This window comes from Physeter macrocephalus, chromosome 11 (assembly GCF_002837175.3).
Source record: "Physeter macrocephalus isolate SW-GA chromosome 11, ASM283717v5, whole genome shotgun sequence".
Taxonomy (NCBI): Eukaryota; Metazoa; Chordata; class Mammalia; order Artiodactyla; family Physeteridae; genus Physeter; species Physeter macrocephalus.
Window position 1 is genome coordinate 53,489,029 of NC_041224.1, and position 26,009 is coordinate 53,515,037.

Genomic DNA, 26,009 nt, shown 5'->3' on the forward strand with positions numbered 1-26,009 from the left:
GGCCATGGCTCACGGGCCCAGCCGCTCCGCGGCACGCGGGATCCTCCCAGACCGGGGCGCGAACCCGGTTCCCCTGCATCGGCAGGCGGACGCGCAACCACTGCGCCACCAGGGAAGCCCGCCAAAACATCTTAATGCAAACCATCTTATGTAACCCTCACAACAACCATGTGGGGATGGCTATTTCTCTTCCTTGTTTACAGATGGGGAAGCTTGAAGCTTAGAGAGACAGAGGTCCAGCTCTGCCACTGTTACCATGGAAGCATCTGCCCTCCTGGGGTCTTAGCATCTACACTTGCATGAGGAAGGGACTTGAACAATGACCTTCAGTTCTGCTTCCAAGAAAGACTAACACAGAAAATCGAGGTTTTAAAAAAAAAATCTACTCTACAGAATATACTGCAACTTTTTTATTTATTATTTATTTTTGCTGCACCGGGTCTTAGTTGTGGCATGCAGACTTCTTAGTTTTGGCACGTGGATCTTTTTAGTTGCGGCATGTGGACTGTTAGTTGCAGCATGCATGCAGGATCTAGTTCCCTGACCCGGGGCCCCCTGAGTTGGGAGCGTGGAGTCCTACCCACTGGACCACCAGGGAAGTCCCCAAAATTGAGCTTAGGTACAGGCTGGATAGATTTCTTCACAGACTCGTTAAGGCTTACCAGGATACTTTCGTGGATATATCTGGTCACATGGGCATGCATGCCTGCCCACACACGTGTGTTTACATATGCTCTCTCTCTCTCTCTCAATATTCTATAGCTCTAACTTTATATTAGGAAAACTACTTGTTTATAAACGTCTTTTTCCTTTACACTTAACTTTCTTACCCAAATCTGAAAATGCTGGAGAATAACAAAATACAATTATACCCTCTAATCTCAACTCTAATATTTCCTAAAACCAATCTTTGGGCTGCTGACCTAAACGCATGCCAAGAACACTGACCCATAAAAAATTATTCCCCCTTGGAAACAAATGCAAAGTTGTGTTTGTGTCAGAACGTGGTCCTGAGCCCACCTGAATGAGAATCACACGAAGCACTTATTAAAAACACAGCTCCTATGTATAAAATAGATAAGCAACAAGGATATACTGTACAGCACAGGGAATTATAGCCATTATCTTGGAACAAATAACCTATAATGGAGTATAATTTGCAAAAATACCAAATCACTATGCTATATACCTGAAACTAATATTGTAAATCAACTGTACTTCAATTTAAAAAATTAAAGAAAAAAAAAAAAACACAGCTCCCTGGGCCTCCCTGCCCCCTGAGATCTGATTAAAGACTCTTGCGGACTTTGGACCTGGGAAACAGCATTTCAGCCAGCTCCCTGGTGATTCTTTATTTGAGAATCGCCAACAGATGGAAAAGCATGGGTGGGAATTGGAAAGGTCGTTGGAAATCTGCCTGTGTATAAGACTATTAAATTGCTTCTACCAACTGCTTCTGTGAGGTGCAGGGTCAACTACAATTTTAGGGAAAGAAATGCTTACCTTTGTTCAAACAACCCAGGTAAGAAATAACACCTAAAAAGAGCTGACTCCACAAACTTCAGTGCAGTCCCATGCTCTTAGTCAATGAAACAAACCTCTCTTAGCAATCAAACAATGAACCTTTCTGTTCATAGCAGCTTAGCAGTCAGCCAACAGAGTCAGAATATAATCCAGTTACTGGAAATCCCCATAAAGAGCCTGGGTGGTTAACCTGAATCTCACCTAGGACTCAGCAACCACTAGAGCCTGAAGGCATCTAAGTGTATTTTACCTAAATTATTCACCAAGCAAACAGCCGGCTGTGATGCAGCATCCAGCATGCTGGGACGCCTTACCAATGAAAGATCTGATACATTACACAAATGCTAATGCCAACAACTACAAAGAAAGTAAATGGAGGCTATTTCTACCGGTGGAAGCCCCCCCCTCCTCCTTCCGAGGGCCTCACCTGCATCAGCTGTTCCTCCCTGTTCGCAAGTTTCAAATTGAACTAGAAAGAGGAAAAACAATCATAGGGCCCAGGATCAATGGCCTACTCAAAGCCACTTAAGGCATGTCCTGTGTTGGAACACCAGAATGCACACATCTGCCAGTGGGATTTAACCATCTTATCTTCAGAACAGTGCTGCTTCCTCTCGACCTGGCATCATAATTGGTGAGACGGTTTATTCCTGTGGAAAATAGTTCAGTCCAGGTCGAAGCTGCAAGAGTCATCCGGTGACTCACCACTCCTGCCCAGGATGCAGCTGAAGTATGAGGGCTGAACATTGAGCTACCTATGTCAGCACAATCACCATCAACAAATGCACAGCAAGTGCCAGTACACCAGGAAAGCTTTACGTTTAACAAGGTTAACGTAGGCACAGACGAAGGCAGATGAGGCTCTGCCTCTCTGGATTTGCACTTTCCGATCTCTCCTGTGCCAGTGCGAAGGGAAGTGTCTGCTGGGGGAAGGAACCCAGGGTCGAAAAGAAACTGCGTGGATGAAGTAAACGCATAAAGAAAACAATAAATGTGAATAATGCCTATTTTCCCATCCCATTCCTCTTGTGTTTGATACGGAAGGTCACAAAGTAATCCAAGCAAAGCCTCACATTGGGAAACAATGACATGGGTGCGGGATCCCACAGAATGTGGATGAGAACACAGTAAATTCTGTGATTCAGGCAGATTTTTTTTAGTGCCTTTTTTTAAATTTAATTTTTATTTTAAATTGGAGTATAGTTAATTTACAATGTTGTGTTTCAGGTGTACAGCAAAGTGATTCAGTTATACATATTTATATACATATATCCATTCTTTTTCAGATTCTTTTCCCATATAGGTTATTATAGAATACTGAATAGAGTTCCCTGTGCCATACAGTAGGTCCTTGCTGATTATCTATTTTATATATAGTAGTGTGTATATGTTAATCCCAACCTCCTAGTTTATCCCTCCCCCCAACCTTTCACCTTTGGTAACCATAAGTTTATTTTCGAAGGCTTGTGAGTTTCTGTTTTTGTAAGTAAGTTCACTTGTATCATCTTTTTAGATTCTACATATAAGTGATATCATATACTTGTCTTTCTCTGTCTGACTTACTTCACTTAGTATGATAATCTCTAGGTCAAACATCTTAATGCAAACCATCTTATGTAACCCTCACAACAACCATGTGGGGATGGCTATTTCTCTTCCTTGTTTACAGATGGGGAAGCTTGAAGCTTAGAGAGACAGAGGTCCAGCTCTGCCACTGTTACCATGGAAGCATCTGCCCTCCTGGGGTCTTAGCATCTACACTTGCATGAGGAAGGGACTTGAACAATGACCTTCAGTTCTGCTTCCAAGAAAGACTAACACAGAAAATCGAGGTTTTAAAAAAAAAATCTACTCTACAGAATATACTGCAACTTTTTTATTTATTATTTATTTTTGCTGCACCGGGTCTTAGTTGTGGCATGCAGACTTCTTAGTTTTGGCACGTGGATCTTTTTAGTTGCGGCATGTGGACTGTTAGTTGCAGCATGCATGCAGGATCTAGTTCCCTGACCCGGGGCCCCCTGAGTTGGGAGCGTGGAGTCCTACCCACTGGACCACCAGGGAAGTCCCCAAAATTGAGCTTAGGTACAGGCTGGATAGATTTCTTCACAGACTCGTTAAGGCTTACCAGGATACTTTCGTGGATATATCTGGTCACATGGGCATGCATGCCTGCCCACACACGTGTGTTTACATATGCTCTCTCTCTCTCTCTCAATATTCTATAGCTCTAACTTTATATTAGGAAAACTACTTGTTTATAAACGTCTTTTTCCTTTACACTTAACTTTCTTACCCAAATCTGAAAATGCTGGAGAATAACAAAATACAATTATACCCTCTAATCTCAACTCTAATATTTCCTAAAACCAATCTTTGGGCTGCTGACCTAAACGCATGCCAAGAACACTGACCCATAAAAAATTATTCCCCCTTGGAAACAAATGCAAAGTTGTGTTTGTGTCAGAACGTGGTCCTGAGCCCACCTGAATGAGAATCACACGAAGCACTTATTAAAAACACAGCTCCTATGTATAAAATAGATAAGCAACAAGGATATACTGTACAGCACAGGGAATTATAGCCATTATCTTGGAACAAATAACCTATAATGGAGTATAATTTGCAAAAATACCAAATCACTATGCTATATACCTGAAACTAATATTGTAAATCAACTGTACTTCAATTTAAAAAATTAAAGAAAAAAAAAAAAACACAGCTCCCTGGGCCTCCCTGCCCCCTGAGATCTGATTAAAGACTCTTGCGGACTTTGGACCTGGGAAACAGCATTTCAGCCAGCTCCCTGGTGATTCTTTATTTGAGAATCGCCAACAGATGGAAAAGCATGGGTGGGAATTGGAAAGGTCGTTGGAAATCTGCCTGTGTATAAGACTATTAAATTGCTTCTACCAACTGCTTCTGTGAGGTGCAGGGTCAACTACAATTTTAGGGAAAGAAATGCTTACCTTTGTTCAAACAACCCAGGTAAGAAATAACACCTGAAAAGAGCTGACTCCACAAACTTCAGTGCAGTCCCATGCTCTTAGTCAATGAAACAAACCTCTCTTAGCAATCAAACAATGAACCTTTCTGTTCATAGCAGCTTAGCAGTCAGCCAACAGAGTCAGAATATAATCCAGTTACTGGAAATCCCCATAAAGAGCCTGGGTGGTTAACCTGAATCTCACCTAGGACTCAGCAACCACTAGAGCCTGAAGGCATCTAAGTGTATTTTACCTAAATTATTCACCAAGCAAACAGCCGGCTGTGATGCAGCATCCAGCATGCTGGGACGCCTTACCAATGAAAGATCTGATACATTACACAAATGCTAATGCCAACAACTACAAAGAAAGTAAATGGAGGCTATTTCTACCGGTGGAAGCCCCCCCCTCCTCCTTCCGAGGGCCTCACCTGCATCAGCTGTTCCTCCCTGTTCGCAAGTTTCAAATTGAACTAGAAAGAGGAAAAACAATCATAGGGCCCAGGATCAATGGCCTACTCAAAGCCACTTAAGGCATGTCCTGTGTTGGAACACCAGAATGCACACATCTGCCAGTGGGATTTAACCATCTTATCTTCAGAACAGTGCTGCTTCCTCTCGACCTGGCATCATAATTGGTGAGACGGTTTATTCCTGTGGAAAATAGTTCAGTCCAGGTCGAAGCTGCAAGAGTCATCCGGTGACTCACCACTCCTGCCCAGGATGCAGCTGAAGTATGAGGGCTGAACATTGAGCTACCTATGTCAGCACAATCACCATCAACAAATGCACAGCAAGTGCCAGTACACCAGGAAAGCTTTACGTTTAACAAGGTTAACGTAGGCACAGACGAAGGCAGATGAGGCTCTGCCTCTCTGGATTTGCACTTTCCGATCTCTCCTGTGCCAGTGCGAAGGGAAGTGTCTGCTGGGGGAAGGAACCCAGGGTCGAAAAGAAACTGCGTGGATGAAGTAAACGCATAAAGAAAACAATAAATGTGAATAATGCCTATTTTCCCATCCCATTCCTCTTGTGTTTGATACGGAAGGTCACAAAGTAATCCAAGCAAAGCCTCACATTGGGAAACAATGACATGGGTGCGGGATCCCACAGAATGTGGATGAGAACACAGTAAATTCTGTGATTCAGGCAGATTTTTTTTAGTGCCTTTTTTTAAATTTAATTTTTATTTTAAATTGGAGTATAGTTAATTTACAATGTTGTGTTTCAGGTGTACAGCAAAGTGATTCAGTTATACATATTTATATACATATATCCATTCTTTTTCAGATTCTTTTCCCATATAGGTTATTATAGAATACTGAATAGAGTTCCCTGTGCCATACAGTAGGTCCTTGCTGATTATCTATTTTATATATAGTAGTGTGTATATGTTAATCCCAACCTCCTAGTTTATCCCTCCCCCCAACCTTTCACCTTTGGTAACCATAAGTTTATTTTCGAAGGCTTGTGAGTTTCTGTTTTTGTAAGTAAGTTCACTTGTATCATCTTTTTAGATTCTACATATAAGTGATATCATATACTTGTCTTTCTCTGTCTGACTTACTTCACTTAGTATGATAATCTCTAGGTCCATCCATGTTGCTGCAAATGGCATTATTTCATTCTCTTTTATGGCTGAGTAATATTCCATTGTATGTATGTACCACATCTTCTTTAACCAATCCTCTGTCGATGGACATTAAATGTCTTTTCAACACTAATAGAAGTTAAGATTTTCAAGATTGGTGAGGAACTAAGACACAAATTTATTTGGCTCCTGATGGAAAGCAGCAAGAAAGTTTTTTTTTTGCTTTTTTTTTTTTGTGGTACGCGGGTCTCTCACTGTTGTGGCCTCTCTCGTTGCGGAGCACAGGCTCCGGACGTGCAGGCTCGGCGGCCCTGGCTCACGGGCCCACCCGCTCCGCGGCACGTGGGATCTTTCCGGACCGGGGCGCGAACCCGCGTCCCCTGCATCGGCATCCCCAAAATTGAGCTTAGGTACAGGCTGGATAGATTTCTTCACAGACTCGTTAAGGCTTACCAGGATACTTTCGTGGATATATCTGGTCACATGGGCATGCATGCCTGCCCACACACGTGTGTTTACATATGCTCTCTCTCTCTCTCTCAATATTCTATAGCTCTAACTTTATATTAGGAAAACTACTTGTTTATAAACGTCTTTTTCCTTTACACTTAACTTTCTTACCCAAATCTGAAAATGCTGGAGAATAACAAAATACAATTATACCCTCTAATCTCAACTCTAATATTTCCTAAAACCAATCTTTGGGCTGCTGACCTAAACGCATGCCAAGAACACTGACCCATAAAAAATTATTCCCCCTTGGAAACAAATGCAAAGTTGTGTTTGTGTCAGAACGTGGTCCTGAGCCCACCTGAATGAGAATCACACGAAGCACTTATTAAAAACACAGCTCCTATGTATAAAATAGATAAGCAACAAGGATATACTGTACAGCACAGGGAATTATAGCCATTATCTTGGAACAAATAACCTATAATGGAGTATAATTTGCAAAAATACCAAATCACTATGCTATATACCTGAAACTAATATTGTAAATCAACTGTACTTCAATTTAAAAAATTAAAGAAAAAAAAAAAAACACAGCTCCCTGGGCCTCCCTGCCCCCTGAGATCTGATTAAAGACTCTTGCGGACTTTGGACCTGGGAAACAGCATTTCAGCCAGCTCCCTGGTGATTCTTTATTTGAGAATCGCCAACAGATGGAAAAGCATGGGTGGGAATTGGAAAGGTCGTTGGAAATCTGCCTGTGTATAAGACTATTAAATTGCTTCTACCAACTGCTTCTGTGAGGTGCAGGGTCAACTACAATTTTAGGGAAAGAAATGCTTACCTTTGTTCAAACAACCCAGGTAAGAAATAACACCTGAAAAGAGCTGACTCCACAAACTTCAGTGCAGTCCCATGCTCTTAGTCAATGAAACAAACCTCTCTTAGCAATCAAACAATGAACCTTTCTGTTCATAGCAGCTTAGCAGTCAGCCAACAGAGTCAGAATATAATCCAGTTACTGGAAATCCCCATAAAGAGCCTGGGTGGTTAACCTGAATCTCACCTAGGACTCAGCAACCACTAGAGCCTGAAGGCATCTAAGTGTATTTTACCTAAATTATTCACCAAGCAAACAGCCGGCTGTGATGCAGCATCCAGCATGCTGGGACGCCTTACCAATGAAAGATCTGATACATTACACAAATGCTAATGCCAACAACTACAAAGAAAGTAAATGGAGGCTATTTCTACCGGTGGAAGCCCCCCCCTCCTCCTTCCGAGGGCCTCACCTGCATCAGCTGTTCCTCCCTGTTCGCAAGTTTCAAATTGAACTAGAAAGAGGAAAAACAATCATAGGGCCCAGGATCAATGGCCTACTCAAAGCCACTTAAGGCATGTCCTGTGTTGGAACACCAGAATGCACACATCTGCCAGTGGGATTTAACCATCTTATCTTCAGAACAGTGCTGCTTCCTCTCGACCTGGCATCATAATTGGTGAGACGGTTTATTCCTGTGGAAAATAGTTCAGTCCAGGTCGAAGCTGCAAGAGTCATCCGGTGACTCACCACTCCTGCCCAGGATGCAGCTGAAGTATGAGGGCTGAACATTGAGCTACCTATGTCAGCACAATCACCATCAACAAATGCACAGCAAGTGCCAGTACACCAGGAAAGCTTTACGTTTAACAAGGTTAACGTAGGCACAGACGAAGGCAGATGAGGCTCTGCCTCTCTGGATTTGCACTTTCCGATCTCTCCTGTGCCAGTGCGAAGGGAAGTGTCTGCTGGGGGAAGGAACCCAGGGTCGAAAAGAAACTGCGTGGATGAAGTAAACGCATAAAGAAAACAATAAATGTGAATAATGCCTATTTTCCCATCCCATTCCTCTTGTGTTTGATACGGAAGGTCACAAAGTAATCCAAGCAAAGCCTCACATTGGGAAACAATGACATGGGTGCGGGATCCCACAGAATGTGGATGAGAACACAGTAAATTCTGTGATTCAGGCAGATTTTTTTTAGTGCCTTTTTTTAAATTTAATTTTTATTTTAAATTGGAGTATAGTTAATTTACAATGTTGTGTTTCAGGTGTACAGCAAAGTGATTCAGTTATACATATTTATATACATATATCCATTCTTTTTCAGATTCTTTTCCCATATAGGTTATTATAGAATACTGAATAGAGTTCCCTGTGCCATACAGTAGGTCCTTGCTGATTATCTATTTTATATATAGTAGTGTGTATATGTTAATCCCAACCTCCTAGTTTATCCCTCCCCCCAACCTTTCACCTTTGGTAACCATAAGTTTATTTTCGAAGGCTTGTGAGTTTCTGTTTTTGTAAGTAAGTTCACTTGTATCATCTTTTTAGATTCTACATATAAGTGATATCATATACTTGTCTTTCTCTGTCTGACTTACTTCACTTAGTATGATAATCTCTAGGTCCATCCATGTTGCTGCAAATGGCATTATTTCATTCTCTTTTATGGCTGAGTAATATTCCATTGTATGTATGTACCACATCTTCTTTAACCAATCCTCTGTCGATGGACATTAAATGTCTTTTCAACACTAATAGAAGTTAAGATTTTCAAGATTGGTGAGGAACTAAGACACAAATTTATTTGGCTCCTGATGGAAAGCAGCAAGAAAGTTTTTTTTTTGCTTTTTTTTTTTTGTGGTACGCGGGTCTCTCACTGTTGTGGCCTCTCTCGTTGCGGAGCACAGGCTCCGGACGTGCAGGCTCGGCGGCCGTGGCTCACGGGCCCAGCCGCTCCACGGCATGTGGGATCTTCCCGGACCGGGGCACGAACCCGCGTCCCCTGCATCGGCAGGCGGACTCTCAACCAGTGCGCCACCAGGGAAGCCCAGCAAGAAAGTTTTTAAGCATTTATTCCTTGAATGAAAATGGCCAACTAATCTTATCAGCTAACTACAAAAAATGCTTCCCACACTCTGGGGCATCTGAAAAAAAAATCAGTCCCTGTTCTAAGTGCTAGTCACCTGAAGCCACAGCTCTGGCAAGTGATGCCGTGGGAAGGCACCGCTGACAGCAGGGCTCACACAGAAAACTCTGGGGTCGTGGGTTCCTTAAAACATCAGCCATATTTTTAAAACAAAGAACACTTGCAGTCTAAAATAACGGCTGAATCCAAACCCACAAAATGGGCCTCCTGGAGTCTCCTCCTCTCTGCGGGTGGAAACCCCAAGTCAGCTCCACATCTGGCACTGCATGGAAAACGTGCATCTTTACTGTTCATGGCAAGGAACCAAGAGGCCATTTTGAACAGGATACTCACTCACATCTGCCAAGGCACACTGACTGCACAGAGAAAAAAGATTTCATTTTGTTTGATAAAGGACTCAGGAGGCCCTCCAGGCAGGGCTGACTGACTAGTTAGAAAATAAAGGAAAACTGCCCAGATCCGCTCCTTATCTAGATCATAGGTGAAACCAGGACTTGGCTTAGGTTACTGGGCATATCATTATCAAACCTCAGAAATCATCTTTACAACAAGGTCATAGGCAGGCCACAGAGAGAGGAGAGGGCACAGACCCATGGGTTTTATTTTATTATAGTATTGATAGTGTCAACCATTCACTGAGCACCTACATGCCAGGCATCTTACAAGGTGCTTTGTACAAAGCTCTCTTGCAATTGTCATCGTGTACGTGTGCGATGGGTGTTATTGTCATCCCCGTTGTACCAATGAGGAAAAGACGAGGACTCACCCAAGGTTACACAAGCAAGTCACTTGCAGAGCTGGGATTCAAACAAGGGTTAAATATCTATGTTGGGCTATTCTGCCTCCTGTTACAGAAAATAATCCAAAACTTGAAAATAAGGCAAAAGGAAGGGAACATGTCTTCCCAGCGTGGCTAAAAGGCCCATCCAAGACTGTTTCTCCAGGGCACGCTCTCACTCGACTTGCTACACACTACTGATTACGGCATAGGTTCTATGGGGTTACGTGTAACTTGTAGATTTTGGTCCAGTAGAAAGGATAGCCCCCAAGATTATGGCTTCAGTGCCCTGAAGGACATTAAGGTTCTTGTATCCAGCCTAGCAATCTTCCTCCAACATTCTTTCCTCAGTGCCTATAAACACCTCGTCTCTCAAATTTCCCTTTGAACCAGCCCTATCTCAATGAATTAAATAAATGTTTGCCATGTGTTTATCCTATATCTCTATGAGTCATGTTTGTACCTTTTTGAATTATAATTTGGTACGTCTTTATATCACACTCCTCCATCTTGTTGCTAAAAAGGATTGGAGACAGTAACGTGTCTATTTGTCTACAGAACTGGACTTACTATTTAGAACATACCAACGTACACCCATTGTATAATCTGCAGATAATGATTTGCCACCCAGTAACGAAGCATGGCCACTGAGCTAACCCAACTGAGGTTTTTTTTCAAGAGAAAGAGCTACAAGACTCTCTTCTGGAAATAGCCATTCATAACTCAGTGGGAGCCTAAAATGCCAGTAAGAGTGATTTTAGAGACAGAGAAACACATGCACGCACACAGACACACAAAGACACTCACACACACACTGTTGCCCAAAGTACCCTTCCCACCATCTGCCACGGTGCTGCCTGGCCCGACTCAGGGAAAGCGTGGTTTAGCTAAGTGCCTAAGAAGACGATTGGGCCCAGAAATCAAATTTCTTCTATTTCCATTCTGCTCTGGTCTCACCTCAGCTGAGTCCCTTAGAAAGGATTTAAGTACAGTCTCCTTGGTAATCCCACTGGGTATTTTAATAATCTGGAACCCTGTCTGCCTTCCGTGCATAATTACATTTCTGAGATACTGTACAGGACCAGCAGGAAAAAACAAAGGCCACTACTCAAGATCCAAATCAAATAAAATTGCAAATGAAGGGTTATGCATAAAATGCAAGCACCAATTTGTGCCCTGTTGCTCTACCAGCTTCCTGAGTCAGAAAGTAAAAAATCTGAACAGATGTAAAAGAAACTGATACCCGCCCTGAACTCAGCTGACATAGAAGTTACTATTTATTGTCTCAGCACTGCCGACACCAGATAAGACACCAGATAAGAACGTGGTGACTTCCATCGTCCCTGGGTGTCACCGGTATTCGGATTTCCTCATGGAAAAGAGGTAACCATTTTTTACAAAAAAGAAAAAGCTGACAGGCAGGCAACACAGCCGATGCCTACAATGAGAAAGGCACCAGGGACTCCTTCACCCATGTTTCACAGGCTCCTTGGCTTAAGTCTGGCATCTACCTACCCGAGTAGACAATGATCATCTTGAAAAAAAATCAGAAAATCTGTGCCCAGAGTAAAGGTGGCTGTGACTCAGCACTGGTCCCTCTTTGTTCCCAGCAGTGCTGTAAGATGAGAATTCAGTCTAAAGTCAGCTTGAACACAAAAGGAAAGTCCTCATCAACGGGAAGGTTTTGTTCCCTCCTGTTCACTTCCAGGATGGTTAGAGTGAGAAGGCCCTGGACTACGTGGGACAGAAAGACCTTTCCCACAAGCACGCTCACACTCAGGCTTGGGGGTTCTTAGTTTGGGCCCCCATCTCCGACACCGCTCCCGTGGGCTACTTTTCAGAACCAATCTGCCTCCTGGCAGCTTCAAGAGAATACATTCCTCATTGCTGTCTCAGCTAAATGAATATACCTCCAGGTGTGCAGGTGAAACCAAAAATACACATCCTGGCTTGCTTCTCACTGCCATGGGATGTTAGTCTTTCAGCCATGCTGGAAATCTTAAGCGGCTCCATTTCAAAAGTATAAGAAAAAAATAAGCGCAGAAACTTGCTGCCGTTATGCTTCTATACTTGTGCTTATAAGGGAGGGAAAAATCACTCGCTTCTGCAACCCTTCCGGAGAACACAAATACTGCTAAAATCAAAACTGGCAATAATAATAGGGCAATTCATTACCCTCCCCTTCCAGAGAGAGACCGAAGCTGTACCAGTTTATTGGCACTTACACTAACTCCGGGGTTGTGCTGCTTCTAATTACAATCTATTTTATGTAGTCTAGATTCATCCTTTTCTAATTTAGCTGACTTTCCTTTCTAGTTATTTGGACCCATATGGTAAACCATTCACAGCTGTGTTGTACACTCTGCAGTATATATTTAACCCAAGGCCAATCTAGACCAAGAGACTCCTACAGATTTAAGTCTCAGAAACCTCTTGTTAATTAAGCAATATTACTACTTTTGCATGGCTTTATTCAGTTTCTAACTAGACATTAATTAAGGTAAGTAATTGCAGAGTCTACCTCAAGCCAGAGCATACACAAAGCAATCATGCATTTGGTTTAGGTGACATGCTCAGGGAACACTGAGATCCCTTCAAACCAAAAACAAAGCAGACTTACAAGTGAGAGCTAAATTCATTTTGGAAATAAGGGTCAAAGCTCACTAGGGGACTGTTAATCCTTTGGGGATATGGTCCAGATTCTGGAACTGCCTTCTCTTGCCAGCCACATATCCTGACTCTGCACTCACCTGTATGCTCTGGTATCTGTGTACATTTTCACTACTATTCAGGTTAAATAGGTACTTTCTCACATGACCCCAGGGGCCTGGGCATTAGAAAAGTTGAGTGAAATAAAGTCCTTGCCCCCAAGGAGCTCACTTTCTGGTGGGAGAGACAAACCCATAGATAAATAACTATAACACAATGTGGCAAGAGCTATAAATGAGATGAAAGTACTATGAGACACAGATCAAGGAATAAATGATTCTGCCTCCCTCTTAGAGAAAGCTTGGAGAAGAGGCAGTGCATCAGCTGAGGCCAAGATGAGTGGGAACTGCCTGGATGTCAGAAGTGCGCCAACACTCCCACTAGAAGCAGGCCGCACACTCTTGAGAGAGCAAAGGCTCTGTTTGTGGCACTGAATAGCCTGGAGATGAAGCTAGACAGAGAATATGCAATGGATGAGGCAAGGAGGCCCGTAAAAATAAGGACAGGGACTTCCCTGGTGGCGCAGTGGGTAAGACTCTGCACTCCCAATGCAGGGGGCCCGGGTCAGGGAACTAGATCTCACATGCATGCCACAACTAAGAGTTCACGTGCCACAACTAAGGAGCCCACATGATGCAACTAAGACCCGGCACAACCAAATAAATATTTTATAAATAAATAAGGACAAATGCCCTAGCAGCCCAAGCGAGAGATAAGGGCAGAGGAGAAGGGGGGGATAAGAGCTGTTTTGGGGCCTTCTGACCAGTCTAGGCAGCACCAGCCTATAGATCTCACCCAGGTCTGCCCCTCCTAATCCTCCCCACTGCAGGCCTGCCTCGGTTTACAATCCTTGGGTTTAAGAGCAGTAACCCTAGGCCACAGGTGACTTGCTCACAGCCCTTCTGCCTGCAAGTACTCGGATAGGGAAGCAGACGTACATCAGGCAGTACAGGTAATGCCCAGCATGCTCTACACTCGGCACACACACACACACACGTGTGCACACACACCTGAGCTACCCTATCTGAGAGGGGAGGCCCAAAGGGTCATCTTTTCACAGTCCTTTGGCTTTGTTTGTATCAGCATTTGAGGTTTACCCTGTTTCCTTGGATATCAGGGAAACACCAATTAATTTGCATTGTATTCTCCTGGAAAAGGATTTGAGACGGAGCCAGTTAAGGTGGGGCACGAGGTTCCTAATTATACTTAAAGTGAAAGGCATTCTAAAAGGGAAGGTAAGATCTTAATTAGCTCACTTTCTTTAAACTAGTGTCAGTATCTAAAAAGATCAAGGGGAAGGAGAAAAAACAAAAGGGATGTGAGTTTCCCAACTACAGCTGACCCTCGAACAACTGGAGGGTATGAGGTGCCGACACCCCCAACAGCTGAAAATCCACATATAATTTATAGTCGGCCCTCCTTATCCTCAGTTCCGTATCTGTGGATTCAACCAACCTCTGACCGCGCAACACCGTGGTACTTAGTGTTGAAAAACATCCACGTGTAAGTGGACCCACACAGGTCAAACCCATGTTGTTCAACCGCAATGACTTCATTTTTGTTTTTAATTTAGTTTACTGCTTTCCGTTATGAAGGTAATACATGTCACCATAGAAAAATTGGAAAAAACAGAATATACCGAAAACACAGGAAAAGAATCAATTACCCCTAATTCTATATATCAGTTAATAATGCCTTTTATTTTATTCTTTTTGACATAAAAAAAATTGTGGTGGTATGATCACACTGTATATACTATTTTATGTCCATTTCCTATGCAACTGACAAATTTAAGGTGAAATATGAGTGTTCCAAAATTGACTGTGGTGATGGTTGCACAATTCTGTGAATATACTAAAAAAAAAACTGAATTGTACATTTTATATAGGTGAATTGTATGAGATGTGAATTATATCTCAATAACAATGTAAAAAAATTGTTTACAAACTTTACTTTTCATGTCTTGGTGACATTCTACAGACATTCTATGTAATATAAAGGCAGTTACCATAATGTACGAAGTCACTCTCCAACTAGAAGATGGATCTAGGTTTGTCACCATCATAACCAATGCTGCTACAGCACAGGGAGATCAGCTCGGTGCTCTGTGACCACCTAGAGGGGTGGGACAGGGAGGGTGGGAGGGACGGAGACGCAAGAGGGATATGGGGACATATGTATATGTATAACTGATTCCCTTTGTTATACAGCAGAAACTGACACACCATTGTAAAGCAATTATACTCTAATAAAGATGTTAAAAAAAAATAACCAATGCTGATAACATCTTTGTTACAACTCTGAGCTCTGTACAGCTATCATATTCTTTCCTCTGGAGTTTCCTAGAAGGATTTAAGGTTCTAAATATACCAACAATCTAGAAACTATTTTAAAGGACCAACAGACTTAACTCAAGAAAAATCAGTTACTCTTTAAAATCACTAGGCACCAAAAACAAATAATAAAAAGCAGTCCTAAGTGGGACCCACTGGGCATTAAGTTTGGGAGAGAAGAAGACAGGAGACCAAAAGCTGGACCCACAAATATAACACGTATCTGATATCCAGAGAATCACAACTAGAAAATGTTCTCGTGCCTGAAAACAACTCATGGCAAAGTAAAAAGTCCAACCCTGGCAGGTGGGTAGCATAACATTGGGGTGCTTGAGAGCACAGCCCTGGGGCTGGAAAGAGTCGTGTTAAAACCCGTATGTGAACCACAGCCAAGAGACCTGGAGCATGTTAATCCTAAATTGTGTCCCCCATAAACTGGGGATGATAGCACCCTACATGAGAGGATTAATCTGACGTTCACCTAGGAAGAATGTTCCTGAAGCGCTTGGTGCCACGCCAGCCCATAATGAGCAGCACTCAATAAGCAGCTGCAACCCTGATAACGGTGATGTCATCTGCATTTGACCAAACTGGAATGCAGGAATCCAGATCTTAGCCCTCCAGATGTTTCTGCTTAGAAACTACAGTATTTTTCTACTAACTCAGAAAGCGCCTGAAGGTATTTTTATTACCCTGGGAGTTTCAGCTGTTACCAGAGTTCATTTGCGCAATCTTTACATTCCAGTGTGCTAAAAGCTTTCTCACGCAGGGATAAAAGCAGCCTTTGTCTCAAACTTGTAAAAGGCACCATCTTTGTCAGATGAGTTAACTGTAAAACTCCATTATATCTCTACAATGGCTAGTTGGGAAACCCCAGGAATGTAGGCACATCCAAATAGTGAGAAGGTGAGTTTTTAGGAAAGCGGATTGTGTGTTTGTGTGTGTGTGTGTGTGTGTGTGTGTGTGTGTGTGAAGGTGACATATTTTGAGTATTATCTATATGCCAGGCACCATGCTAAGTGCTTCCTACTTCACAACAACCCTGTGAGGTGGGAACTTTTATTAGCCCCCCTTTTATAGTAAGGAAGCTGAGGCTTAAGAAAGTTAAATGTTTTCCCAGAGTCAGACAGCTAGTAAATTAGTGGTAGAGCTAAGATTTGAACCCATGAACACATACGCTCTCATCCACTAGGCTCCACACCAAGTAGAACTGACTGCAGGGAGGTAAGCCCTGCAGATTTTAGTTTCATTTTCTGATTAGTGACTTCCTGACTTCCCAGCCTGGTCTTTGACAAGTATGGTCATTTAAAAGCACCAAAAAAGATGGCTTTTTGAAGACAGTTAGTTGTCCAGGCCGCCCGTAGTGGGAGGTGCCCAGAATGTCCCCATGGAAACTTAGGCTGCTTTGAGGCCAGTGATGCAAACCTATGTCCTATTAGAACCACAGGACGTGAAGGATCTTTCTACACTCCTTCCTATCCCTGGAAACACAGTCACCAGTTTCTCCAAGGGTTCTAGGAAAAGTGACTATGCAATCTACCCTGCAAAATAAGACAATTCTGAGGGCAAAAGGGGGCACAATCAGTAAATATGCCGGCATAACGGGGACACATGGTCACGCCAATTTTAGGGCCCCAGGTCACCCTGACTGAGGTCCCCAGTCTGTCAGTGACCTGTATGTGAATTGTATGCATGTGTCAATAAGTAAAAACACTCCATTGTCCTAATGTCCCACAACTCGTCAGCAGGGGATGAACCAGCAGCCACTCTGGCTGCTGGATCACGTATGTGTCTCAATCTAGCCTCATATTAAAAGAAGTACTTTGTCCAAAAGGGGAAAAGAGTGTGCTGAATCACAAGCATCACCAGAATAATCACAGTGTTTCCAAGGATCCGGGGATGGGGCAACCCCAAAGGTACATGCTTCGTTAACATAAGCCAAAGAAGTCCGAACACTGGCTTTTGTGGATACAGAAAACAGCACGATGACCTGAACAGGCCCTTGCTCAACTCTTACCCAATTAAATGCTTTATCTGCTTTATTTCGGAACAGAGGCTTTTATGCCTCCTTGTCCTCTCTTACTCATCCTGGAACTCTAGGAAATACAATCATCCCAATAGCTCTTCAGGGCTTCTCTGGTGGAGCAGTGGTTGAGAATCCGCCTGCCGATGCAGAGGACACGCTTTCGTGCCCCGGTCCGGGAAGATCCCACGTGCCGCGGAGCGGCTGGGCCCGTGAGCCGTGGCTGCTGAGCCTGTGCGTCCGGAGCCTGTGCTCCGCAACGGGAGAGGCCACAGCAGTGAGAGGCCCGCGTACCGCAAAAAACAACAACAAAAACAAAAAAAAAAAAACCAATAGCTCTTCAAATACAAGCTCCAGGGCTAAGGAGGGGCGTAACTTGTGGAGCTAATAAAAAAAAAAAAAAGAAGTCTGAATTTTTCGCTCATTAGATCAATCTGAGAGCAAAGCAGTAAAATGTTCCCAGCATTTTTCCAAGAAATGTAATAAAATTCAAGGGGATTTAGGACCAAAAAGAGGCCCTTAGGGATCACCATGACCAAATTCTTCCTTATAGAAGGGGCAGTGAGGTCTCAAAGTGAAGCGCTCAGCCCAAAGCACACACCCAGGGGATCAGACCTCCTGGCCCTCAGCTAAAGCCTATTTCCATGTCACTATGCTATTCGGTTATTTAGTTTCTCATGTTTTAACTCTTCTTCTCTCCAAAGAGAGGAGGGATGGAGGGAGAAAGAGGGGGAACGAAGGAGAGAAGGATGGGGTGGGTGGGGTAGTTTTCAATCGCTCCACTAAAGCTTGATGACAATTTCAAATGACCAATATATGAAGATTCAAGAAAGAGACTAAAAACCCTTTCGTCAGTGTTTGACAAGGAGGACAAACGTATGGCCTACCTTTAGTCTTGATGGCTGTTTCAATGTTCAGAGCATCTCGCTCAGCATCAAAGTTGGTGTACGCTTTGACTGACCCATATGCACTTGCAGGTGTGGAGTGCTGAGGTTAAAAGACAAACACACTTCAATCACACATATTTAAAATCCTCTTGTTGAAATGTCAATTCCTAAAATACTTTTTTTCCTCCTGTTTCTTTTAATAATTCACATCATTCTCAGGCTAGGTAACTCAGTAAGTATTAACATGCCATCAAACACAGGATACGAAACTTCCTTATTTCTAATGAGAATTCTTCATCAGAGGCTCAACTAGTTTAGAATATGATAAATCTATTTCTACATTTCACCTTACTTTTCATGCAAGCTCAAAGGCAGAAAACGCAAAGCTGGGCACTTGAAACCACCTGTTTCTTTGCGGAAGGCTTTGATGAGCATGAAACTGGGCTGGCCAAAATTTGAAACAAGCTGGAAATGTGGAAATGCCAGAATGACAAGTGTGTTTAGCCAAGTTTTTGCTACAGGTACATGAATTTCTGCTGAGCCTGTATCGTTGAGCTCACAATTCTGTAAAAAGCAAATGTAGAATGCCTGCCTGCCTGCCTGTCTCGGACTATGAGATAAGTGAGGGAAGCATCTTCTTCCTGTATCCCCACCTTTGGCCACTGCCGTGGAACCAAGGTGGTCAGGCCACATGGCCCACATCCTCTTCATATTGGCCAAGTTCCGCCTGCTTTCTGTACTCTCTCTACCCTCCACTCTGCTGTCTTTAACACGATGCCCTCTGCCTACTACTCTTCCTAGTATTTTTTTTTCTCACTGCCTTTTAAACCATGGGTTCTTCCTTTCTAGTGCTTTTCAAAGCCCATCACCCTTCCAGATCTGATGGACCCTCCCCAGCCCAGACTGAGGTAAGGACAACAGCATGATTCTACATCAGTTTTCCTCTCCACAGTGTTAACTTCTCTCCTTTGAAATGCTCTTATAGCTCTCCTCCTCCCTGCTATCCAGTCCCAAAGCAAAGGACAGACAAAACAGGACTGAAAATGTTCTTTAGGTTGGCTGATGGCCAGTGGACCCATCCACCACTGCACCGCCTTCAATGTCAAGGCTCCCGGACCCCGCCTCCCTACACTGCACACCTCCCATCACATCATGACTCTGTCTAGGCTCAGTTTCTGGGAATAGTCGGAGACTGAGTTGCCCTGACTTACCTTTCCACCCACACGCATCACGTTACAAGGCACCCCAGCATTTATTATCAGTGAGGCTGTGCAGGTAAACAACTAAGATGCCATCCTCCCAAATGTCTCCTAGCACAAGCCACAAATCTAAGTTCAGGGCTGGACAAAACGTTTCAAAATGTACTTGTGACCATCTTGGCCAAATAGTAAATCCAGTTAATACATATAACTGAAACACAGTGGATTATCAAGGTGTTTTCCATATAATTTCACTACTTAAACTTTCCAGTAAGATTAACTCAATGGGAATAGAGCACACATTCAGGAAAAGGTAATGACAAAGTGTTATTCTGAAATACTATATATGCTATGGTGGCTACAAAATGAGGACAGAAATCTAAGGGAACACATTTTCCTATTTATTAACAATGCCATCAGTTATTTACAAAGGCAGGCAGTCTGGCCATCGAGCCATATCAAATATGGCTTCATATATCAGGTGCTATGTCATCTCATCCCAAAAACAACAGTGAGTAGGGAAAAGTTTTGCATAATTTTATAGTATCTCTGGAAATAAAATTAAATGGATAATTGAACTTATTACCTGTAAAGCTCATTTATCTGAAAATCAAGTTATGGAGGCCAAAGTGATGTTTCTCTTCCCTCAAAGTATTGGGGAATACATGACATTTTCTATTGCAGTCCCATCTCTCCACAGAGAAGCACATCATACTAAAGTAACTTCAAAGGCCACATGAAAAGCCCTCTGATGAAACCCGATACTAAAAATGATCTAATGATCTGATCCATTAAGAAAAAATTTATTTAGCTCTTGGACTTGTCTGGACCTCAACATGCTGCTTGTATGGTTGCCAACAACAGTATGCACAAGGTCCAAGAAGAAAGATGAAAACGAGGTAGGCTTTATACTCCATACAACCTGGGCTCGCACCAACATCATCCATCTGAATGTTTTATTGGCAAGCACCAGAGACAGAGGGTTCTGTACCACATGACCCAAGCTGCTGTCAACCCACTTGAGTGCTTCTTTGTATTTTAATTTCAGTGAGATCATATTTTGAAATATCTGTAAGATATGCCTACAAACCAGTGTCACTGCTGAGTTTCTGTAAAAGCCAGTTCTGCCAAGATAACCTGAAAGGTCTACGGTATTATTAGATATTTTACATATTCATAATTTATACTCTACTTTATTCTAAAAGCATTTGCAATGACTTATAATTTAGCATATAGCTTTTAAAAATTTTGACTGTAAAACAAAAAAGCAAATGTATCAGAATTTCCAAGTTCCTGTGAAAGACAATTCAGCAAGTTCCTGTGAGCTACCTGATAGCCAAAGCAAAAAAGGCAACAAGATGAATTATAATACTTCTATTATTTAGTTAAAAAAAAATTCTAGCTATTTTGGAGAAATGCTTTCCCAGGTACTAAATTTTAAAAAGTCCTTGTCTGGAATAACTCTCTGGACACTATAAGAAGTCCAAAACATGCAGGATCATTTTCAATATGGCTATAGCTTATGCCAACCATTAATAAAATCCAAGGGCATGACATTAAAAATCCTGTATGAGTACCTACTGCAGAGCACAGGGAACTCTACTCAGTGCTCTGTTGTGACCTAAATGGAAAGGAAATCAAAAAAGAGGGGATATATGTATCCGTATGGCTGATTCACTTTGCTGTACATCAGAGAGTGACTGACACAGCAGTGTAAAGCAACTACACTCCAATTAAAAAAAAAAAAAAAGTTCTGTATCATCACAATAATTACTACCACTGGCATGTTAAGTATATAGCAGGATAAAATTCCAAGCATCTCAGTGTCACTAGTGTCTGTCCAATTTTAATGCGATGCCAAAACAGTTTCTGGAGCCACAACATTTCTTTCAAATTGAACTACTAGGAACAGCTAAAGTACTGGGGAAGACAGGGAACCAAGGGGATTCCGGGAATGACTGTCTGAATTTTGTCCTCATTTTCCTGAGATGTACAAGGAAAGGAAGAGGCACAGTTACCCAGAGAGATGCCCAATTTGCAAAAATTACACAAAGTGAAAATGATATACTTACATCACCCTCCAAGCTGAGCTTGCAGAGAATTTCATGAACGGTAGACATTTTGAAAGAAGCTGGAAAAAAAAAAAGTACAACAAAAAGTCTTTATTATGAAGAGGCTTTCCTTTCTCCCGGAGCGCAGTGATTCCATTATACTCATCTCTACTTCTTGGACCATTTCATCTGACGATATTAGAGCAATTTTTGCAAACAGATGCAATTCCTATCTTGTGATTGGGAAAATTAAAGCTGAGAGATGGTTTGCCTTAGGTTTGGGATGGACTACAGAAGTAGCTAGGCTTGTTCTTGCTCAGTTTAAAGAGAACCTGGGGAGACTGACTTGTAAATACAAAAACAAAACGCTTCTTCCCAAGACCAGTGCAACTTGTCCAAACAGGATAAGACTGAATCCTCCGGTTCTCCTAAAAAGTGATAATCTTGTCAAACCAGCGATTACTGCTGTATTTTTCACCAATAATTTAATATATCATATATAATATATATTCATAGTCTGAAAACTATGGATATGAACTGAAATCAGTAGCATTTTTATGCTGGCTGATTCCTCAATGGAGCCCTTTATTACTATCCATAATTATTCTCTCAGCTCACCAATGCTTAGAAGATATTAAACTGTTAATGAGAAAGACAACGGACAGATTTTGACATTAACTCATCCCATAAAAGACGGATCCTTGTATTTAAGATTCAAAATGGCTGAAATGAAGTCCTCTTTCAGTTAATACACTTAATTGGACAGTGATATGACAACGTAATGAACTGGCTTTCCAGCTTTGCAATCACACAGTTCTTGGAATTGATATACCAACCCCTGCCAATAAAAAGTGCTCAACTGGCAGGAAATTTACCTCAACTGAGACAAGACAGGTCATTCAGCAACAGCCTCCCCAAAATAAAGAAAACAGGGCAGAGCTGCATCCTCAAACAGTGGGAACGACGTCTGAATTGCAGCCCCTCCTGTTTTGGTCTCTTTTTGCTTAATATTCTTTGATCAAGGAAATTGTGCCCATGCAGTTCAGCTTTCTTTTCTCTTCCAACAGTTTGCTTAGTCTACATGTTTTCATACAACTGGCTTTGAAGGAATATTTGGACACAGACATTTGTTAATTTATCAGAAGGCTTTGGACTAGCCAGATTCCAGGCTCTGTGTTGGGGGTGAGTTAAAGGAATTAAGAGAAAAAGATTCGCCTTTATTTGTGGTTATGGAAGTATTTCTACAAGATTTTCACAATGAGCTCTCTCCTACACGACTTCTTCTCTCTTCTTGATGCTTATAGAAGCTTTTTGAGCACGGCAAAAAAGAAAATCACAGCTATTCCAACTCCTCCATTCCCACAACTCTCAGACACTATTACACACACCCCCAACCCCTGCAATGCATCACAGCACTGGGATGTGACCCTAATTTGTAAAGTCATCCTCTACAAATAAACTGTGGTACATCCAGACAATGTAATATTATTCAGCACGAAAAAGAAATAAGCTATCAAGCCATGAACAGACGTGAAGGAAACTTAAATGTATATTACTAAGTGAAAAAAGCAGTTTGAAAACGCTACATACTGTGATTCCAATTATATGCCATTCTGGAAAAGGCACAACCATGGAGACAGTAAAAGGATCAGTGGTTGCTACGGATTAGAGGGGAAGGAGGGAGGGACGAATTGGCAGGGCACAGAAGATTTTTAGGGCTGTGATACAGTAATGGTGGATACATGTTATTATATGTGTGCCAAAATCCATAGAATTTACAGCACCAAGAATGAACCCTAATGTAAACTATGTGTTTTGAGTGATAAAGATGTGTCAGTATAGGTTCAGCAATTATAACAAATGTACTTCTCTGGTGGGGAATTTTGATAGTTGGAGACGTTGTGTGTGTATATGCGGGGGGGGTGCTGGGAATATATGGGAACTCTGACTTCGTACTCAATTATTCTGTGAACCTAAAACTGCCCTAAAAAATAAAGTCTATTTTCTTTAAGAGTCTTGCTCTGTAGCTAGACTGTCCAATACACTAGCCACCAGCCACATGGGGCTATCAAGCACTGAAAACTGTCCAGACCATACTGAGATGTGCTGTTAAGTGTAAAGTACACAGCAGATTTGGAAGAATTAGTATAAGAATGTAAAATCGAAGAATAATCTCCAACTTCAACTTGGGCCAAGAAACATTCTAGAGCGTCTCATCAGTACGCTGCTGAGAATCACCAAAGAGGACATGAACTCCCCAGGACATGGACCACCTAAGCCCTGGCCTGGACTCCCGCTCCTGGGGCTCAGTCAGAACTGGGCTAGGTTTGCAGCGAGGGGTAAACGGCTGTCATCTGCCTTGCGGAATTCTAGTCCCCACTGTAAACAGCTAAGAAAGAAAAATGCCAAAACAAAAAGAAGACCAATAAGTCAGAGTTGTTTCTGGGTGGATTAAATTCCACTTATTTATTAGATCAGTTACTTCACATGAGTTCTGAGGTTTAGGAAACCACAACGCAGAGGCGGGTAAGTTTCTGCCAGGTAGTTCTTTCAAGTTGCCTTTCCAGCTCTGAGCACTGGCTTGGGAGACAGCTGCCTGACCATGTCCCACACGGACCCCTCAGTACAGTACAAACCAAAGACCATCGGATTCACGTAATCCTTCTCCCACAGGCACAACACAGAGACAGAAAATGGGGATTTTAAAAAGCCCCACAAGTCTTCCTTTCTGTTTAAGAGTCGACAGCTGTACTGCTCTTTTACCTCATCAGTCCTACGTGCCACTACCAACTAAATTCCTCTATTTTATCTTGTCACAATAGTTCAAAATCCATCCTTCCGTGATGTTCTCTTACTCCAGCTCCGTCCAGCCTTCTATGTACTCCCCGGCGAAAGATCTCAACCAAACTGTTCCTTGCTTCTCCCCAAACACACCGTAACCGCTTTAATCCACAGCACCTTGATTCGTGTCTCCTGCCCCATCTCCTTACCCTTGTCTCTTCTTCTGGTTACAGATGCTGCTGATTCCTCAAGTCACCACACCTCTGGCACCTGCTCCAATGGGGTGGCTGCAGCCGCCATTCCCCAGCACTGCCCCTCCCACCTTTCAATGCCAGAAACACTTTCTGATGCCCCGAGACTTACTCACCATTGAGCAAAAGTGTCCTGAGTTCCTGCCACACATGCGCCACATATTCAGATGGCAAATACATAGTACAATTCAACCAAACGGGGTCTCATCTGCCCCGTAGAGTCCCAGTTCCGCCACAGATTTAAGAGGGCCGCCTCTGCACACTCTAGGTGCTAAACAAACGGTCAGAAACGAGTTGCTATTTTGTATAATGAACATTTATATTTATATTATTGATAATCATTCTGCAGGAAAAGAATGTCAGAATAACCAAAAAAACAATATACGTGAAGCTTGGGATTACTCCATGCAAGTGTCTTCTGTATCCATATAGATATTTCCTACTCCATGCAAGCTTAAGGGCAAACACATTTTCACCTTAGAAATAAAACACGGCCCTCAGGACTTCCCTGGTGGTCCAGTGGTTAAGACTACGTGCTCTCAATGCAGGGGGCCCAGGTTCAATCCCTGGTCAGGGAACTAGATCCTGCAAACGTGCTGCAGCTAAAAGATCCTGCATGCTGCAACTAAGACCCAGCGCAGCCAAAATAAATAAATATTTTAAAAATAACTATTAAAAATAAATATTAAAATATTATTTAATAAATAATAAATATTTTTTTAAAACCATGGCCCTCATTTCTTCACTACATCCAATCCGCTGGTTTCTTCACTACATCCTGATCTCTTCACTACATCCAATCCCCTGGGAATGCAAAGTCATCTTGCAGATGACTAATTAATCTCCAGAAGAAAGAGTCGGCTTTGCCCCTCATGTCTGTTAAAACATTAGCTTAATATAGTGCATATGATTAATGAGAAGATGTCAGAGTGCTGCTATCCTTAGAAGCAGAAAGAGAACGTCTTGGCAGGGCTACTGTAGGTTACAATCACTGGTGACACCCAGGTAATCAATCAACAAGCCCCTAACACACACACACACACACACACACACACACACACACACACACACACACACACGGCCTGCCCCGCATTAAGGGCTGGGAGAGACACACACAAAACTATGAAACACAGACTCCACGCCTGCAGGACCTTGCAGCTATCTTCCCTTCTCACCCCAGGAAGACTAGCCCAGGTCACCCAGCTAATGAGTAAGGGAGTCAGGGCCAGGATCCAGGTCCCCTGACTCTTGGGCCCTTGCCCTTTCAACTTCACCACAGTGGCTCTTCATTCCAAGAGTTTAAGACATGGAGAGAGAGAAAGATAAAAGCAGCATGAGTGGGCTTCCCTGGTGGAACAGTGGTTGAGAGTCCGCCTGCCGATGCAGGGGACATGGGTTTGTGCCCCGGTCCGGGAAGATCCCACATGCCGCGGAGTGGCTGGGCCCGTGGGCCATGGCCGCTGAGCCTGC

At 42.7% G+C, this 26,009-nt stretch overlaps 1 protein-coding gene across 2 annotated transcripts in view; it reads right to left on the minus strand.

Annotated features, from left to right (window-relative positions):
• Positions 1 to 26,009, minus strand: part of ANXA2 (annexin A2) — a 51,757-nt gene that overhangs the window by 18,868 nt on the left and 6,880 nt on the right. For both annotated transcript variants that reach the window (XM_007126693.3, XM_007126692.3), the window contains exons 2-3: positions 21,529 to 21,587; positions 18,258 to 18,357 (exon numbers count right to left, since the gene is read on the minus strand). In XM_007126693.3, the coding sequence (XP_007126755.1) occupies positions 18,258 to 18,357; positions 21,529 to 21,576 (148 nt within the window). In that variant the 5' untranslated portion in view covers positions 21,577 to 21,587. The remainder of the gene's footprint in view (positions 1 to 18,257; positions 18,358 to 21,528; positions 21,588 to 26,009) is intronic.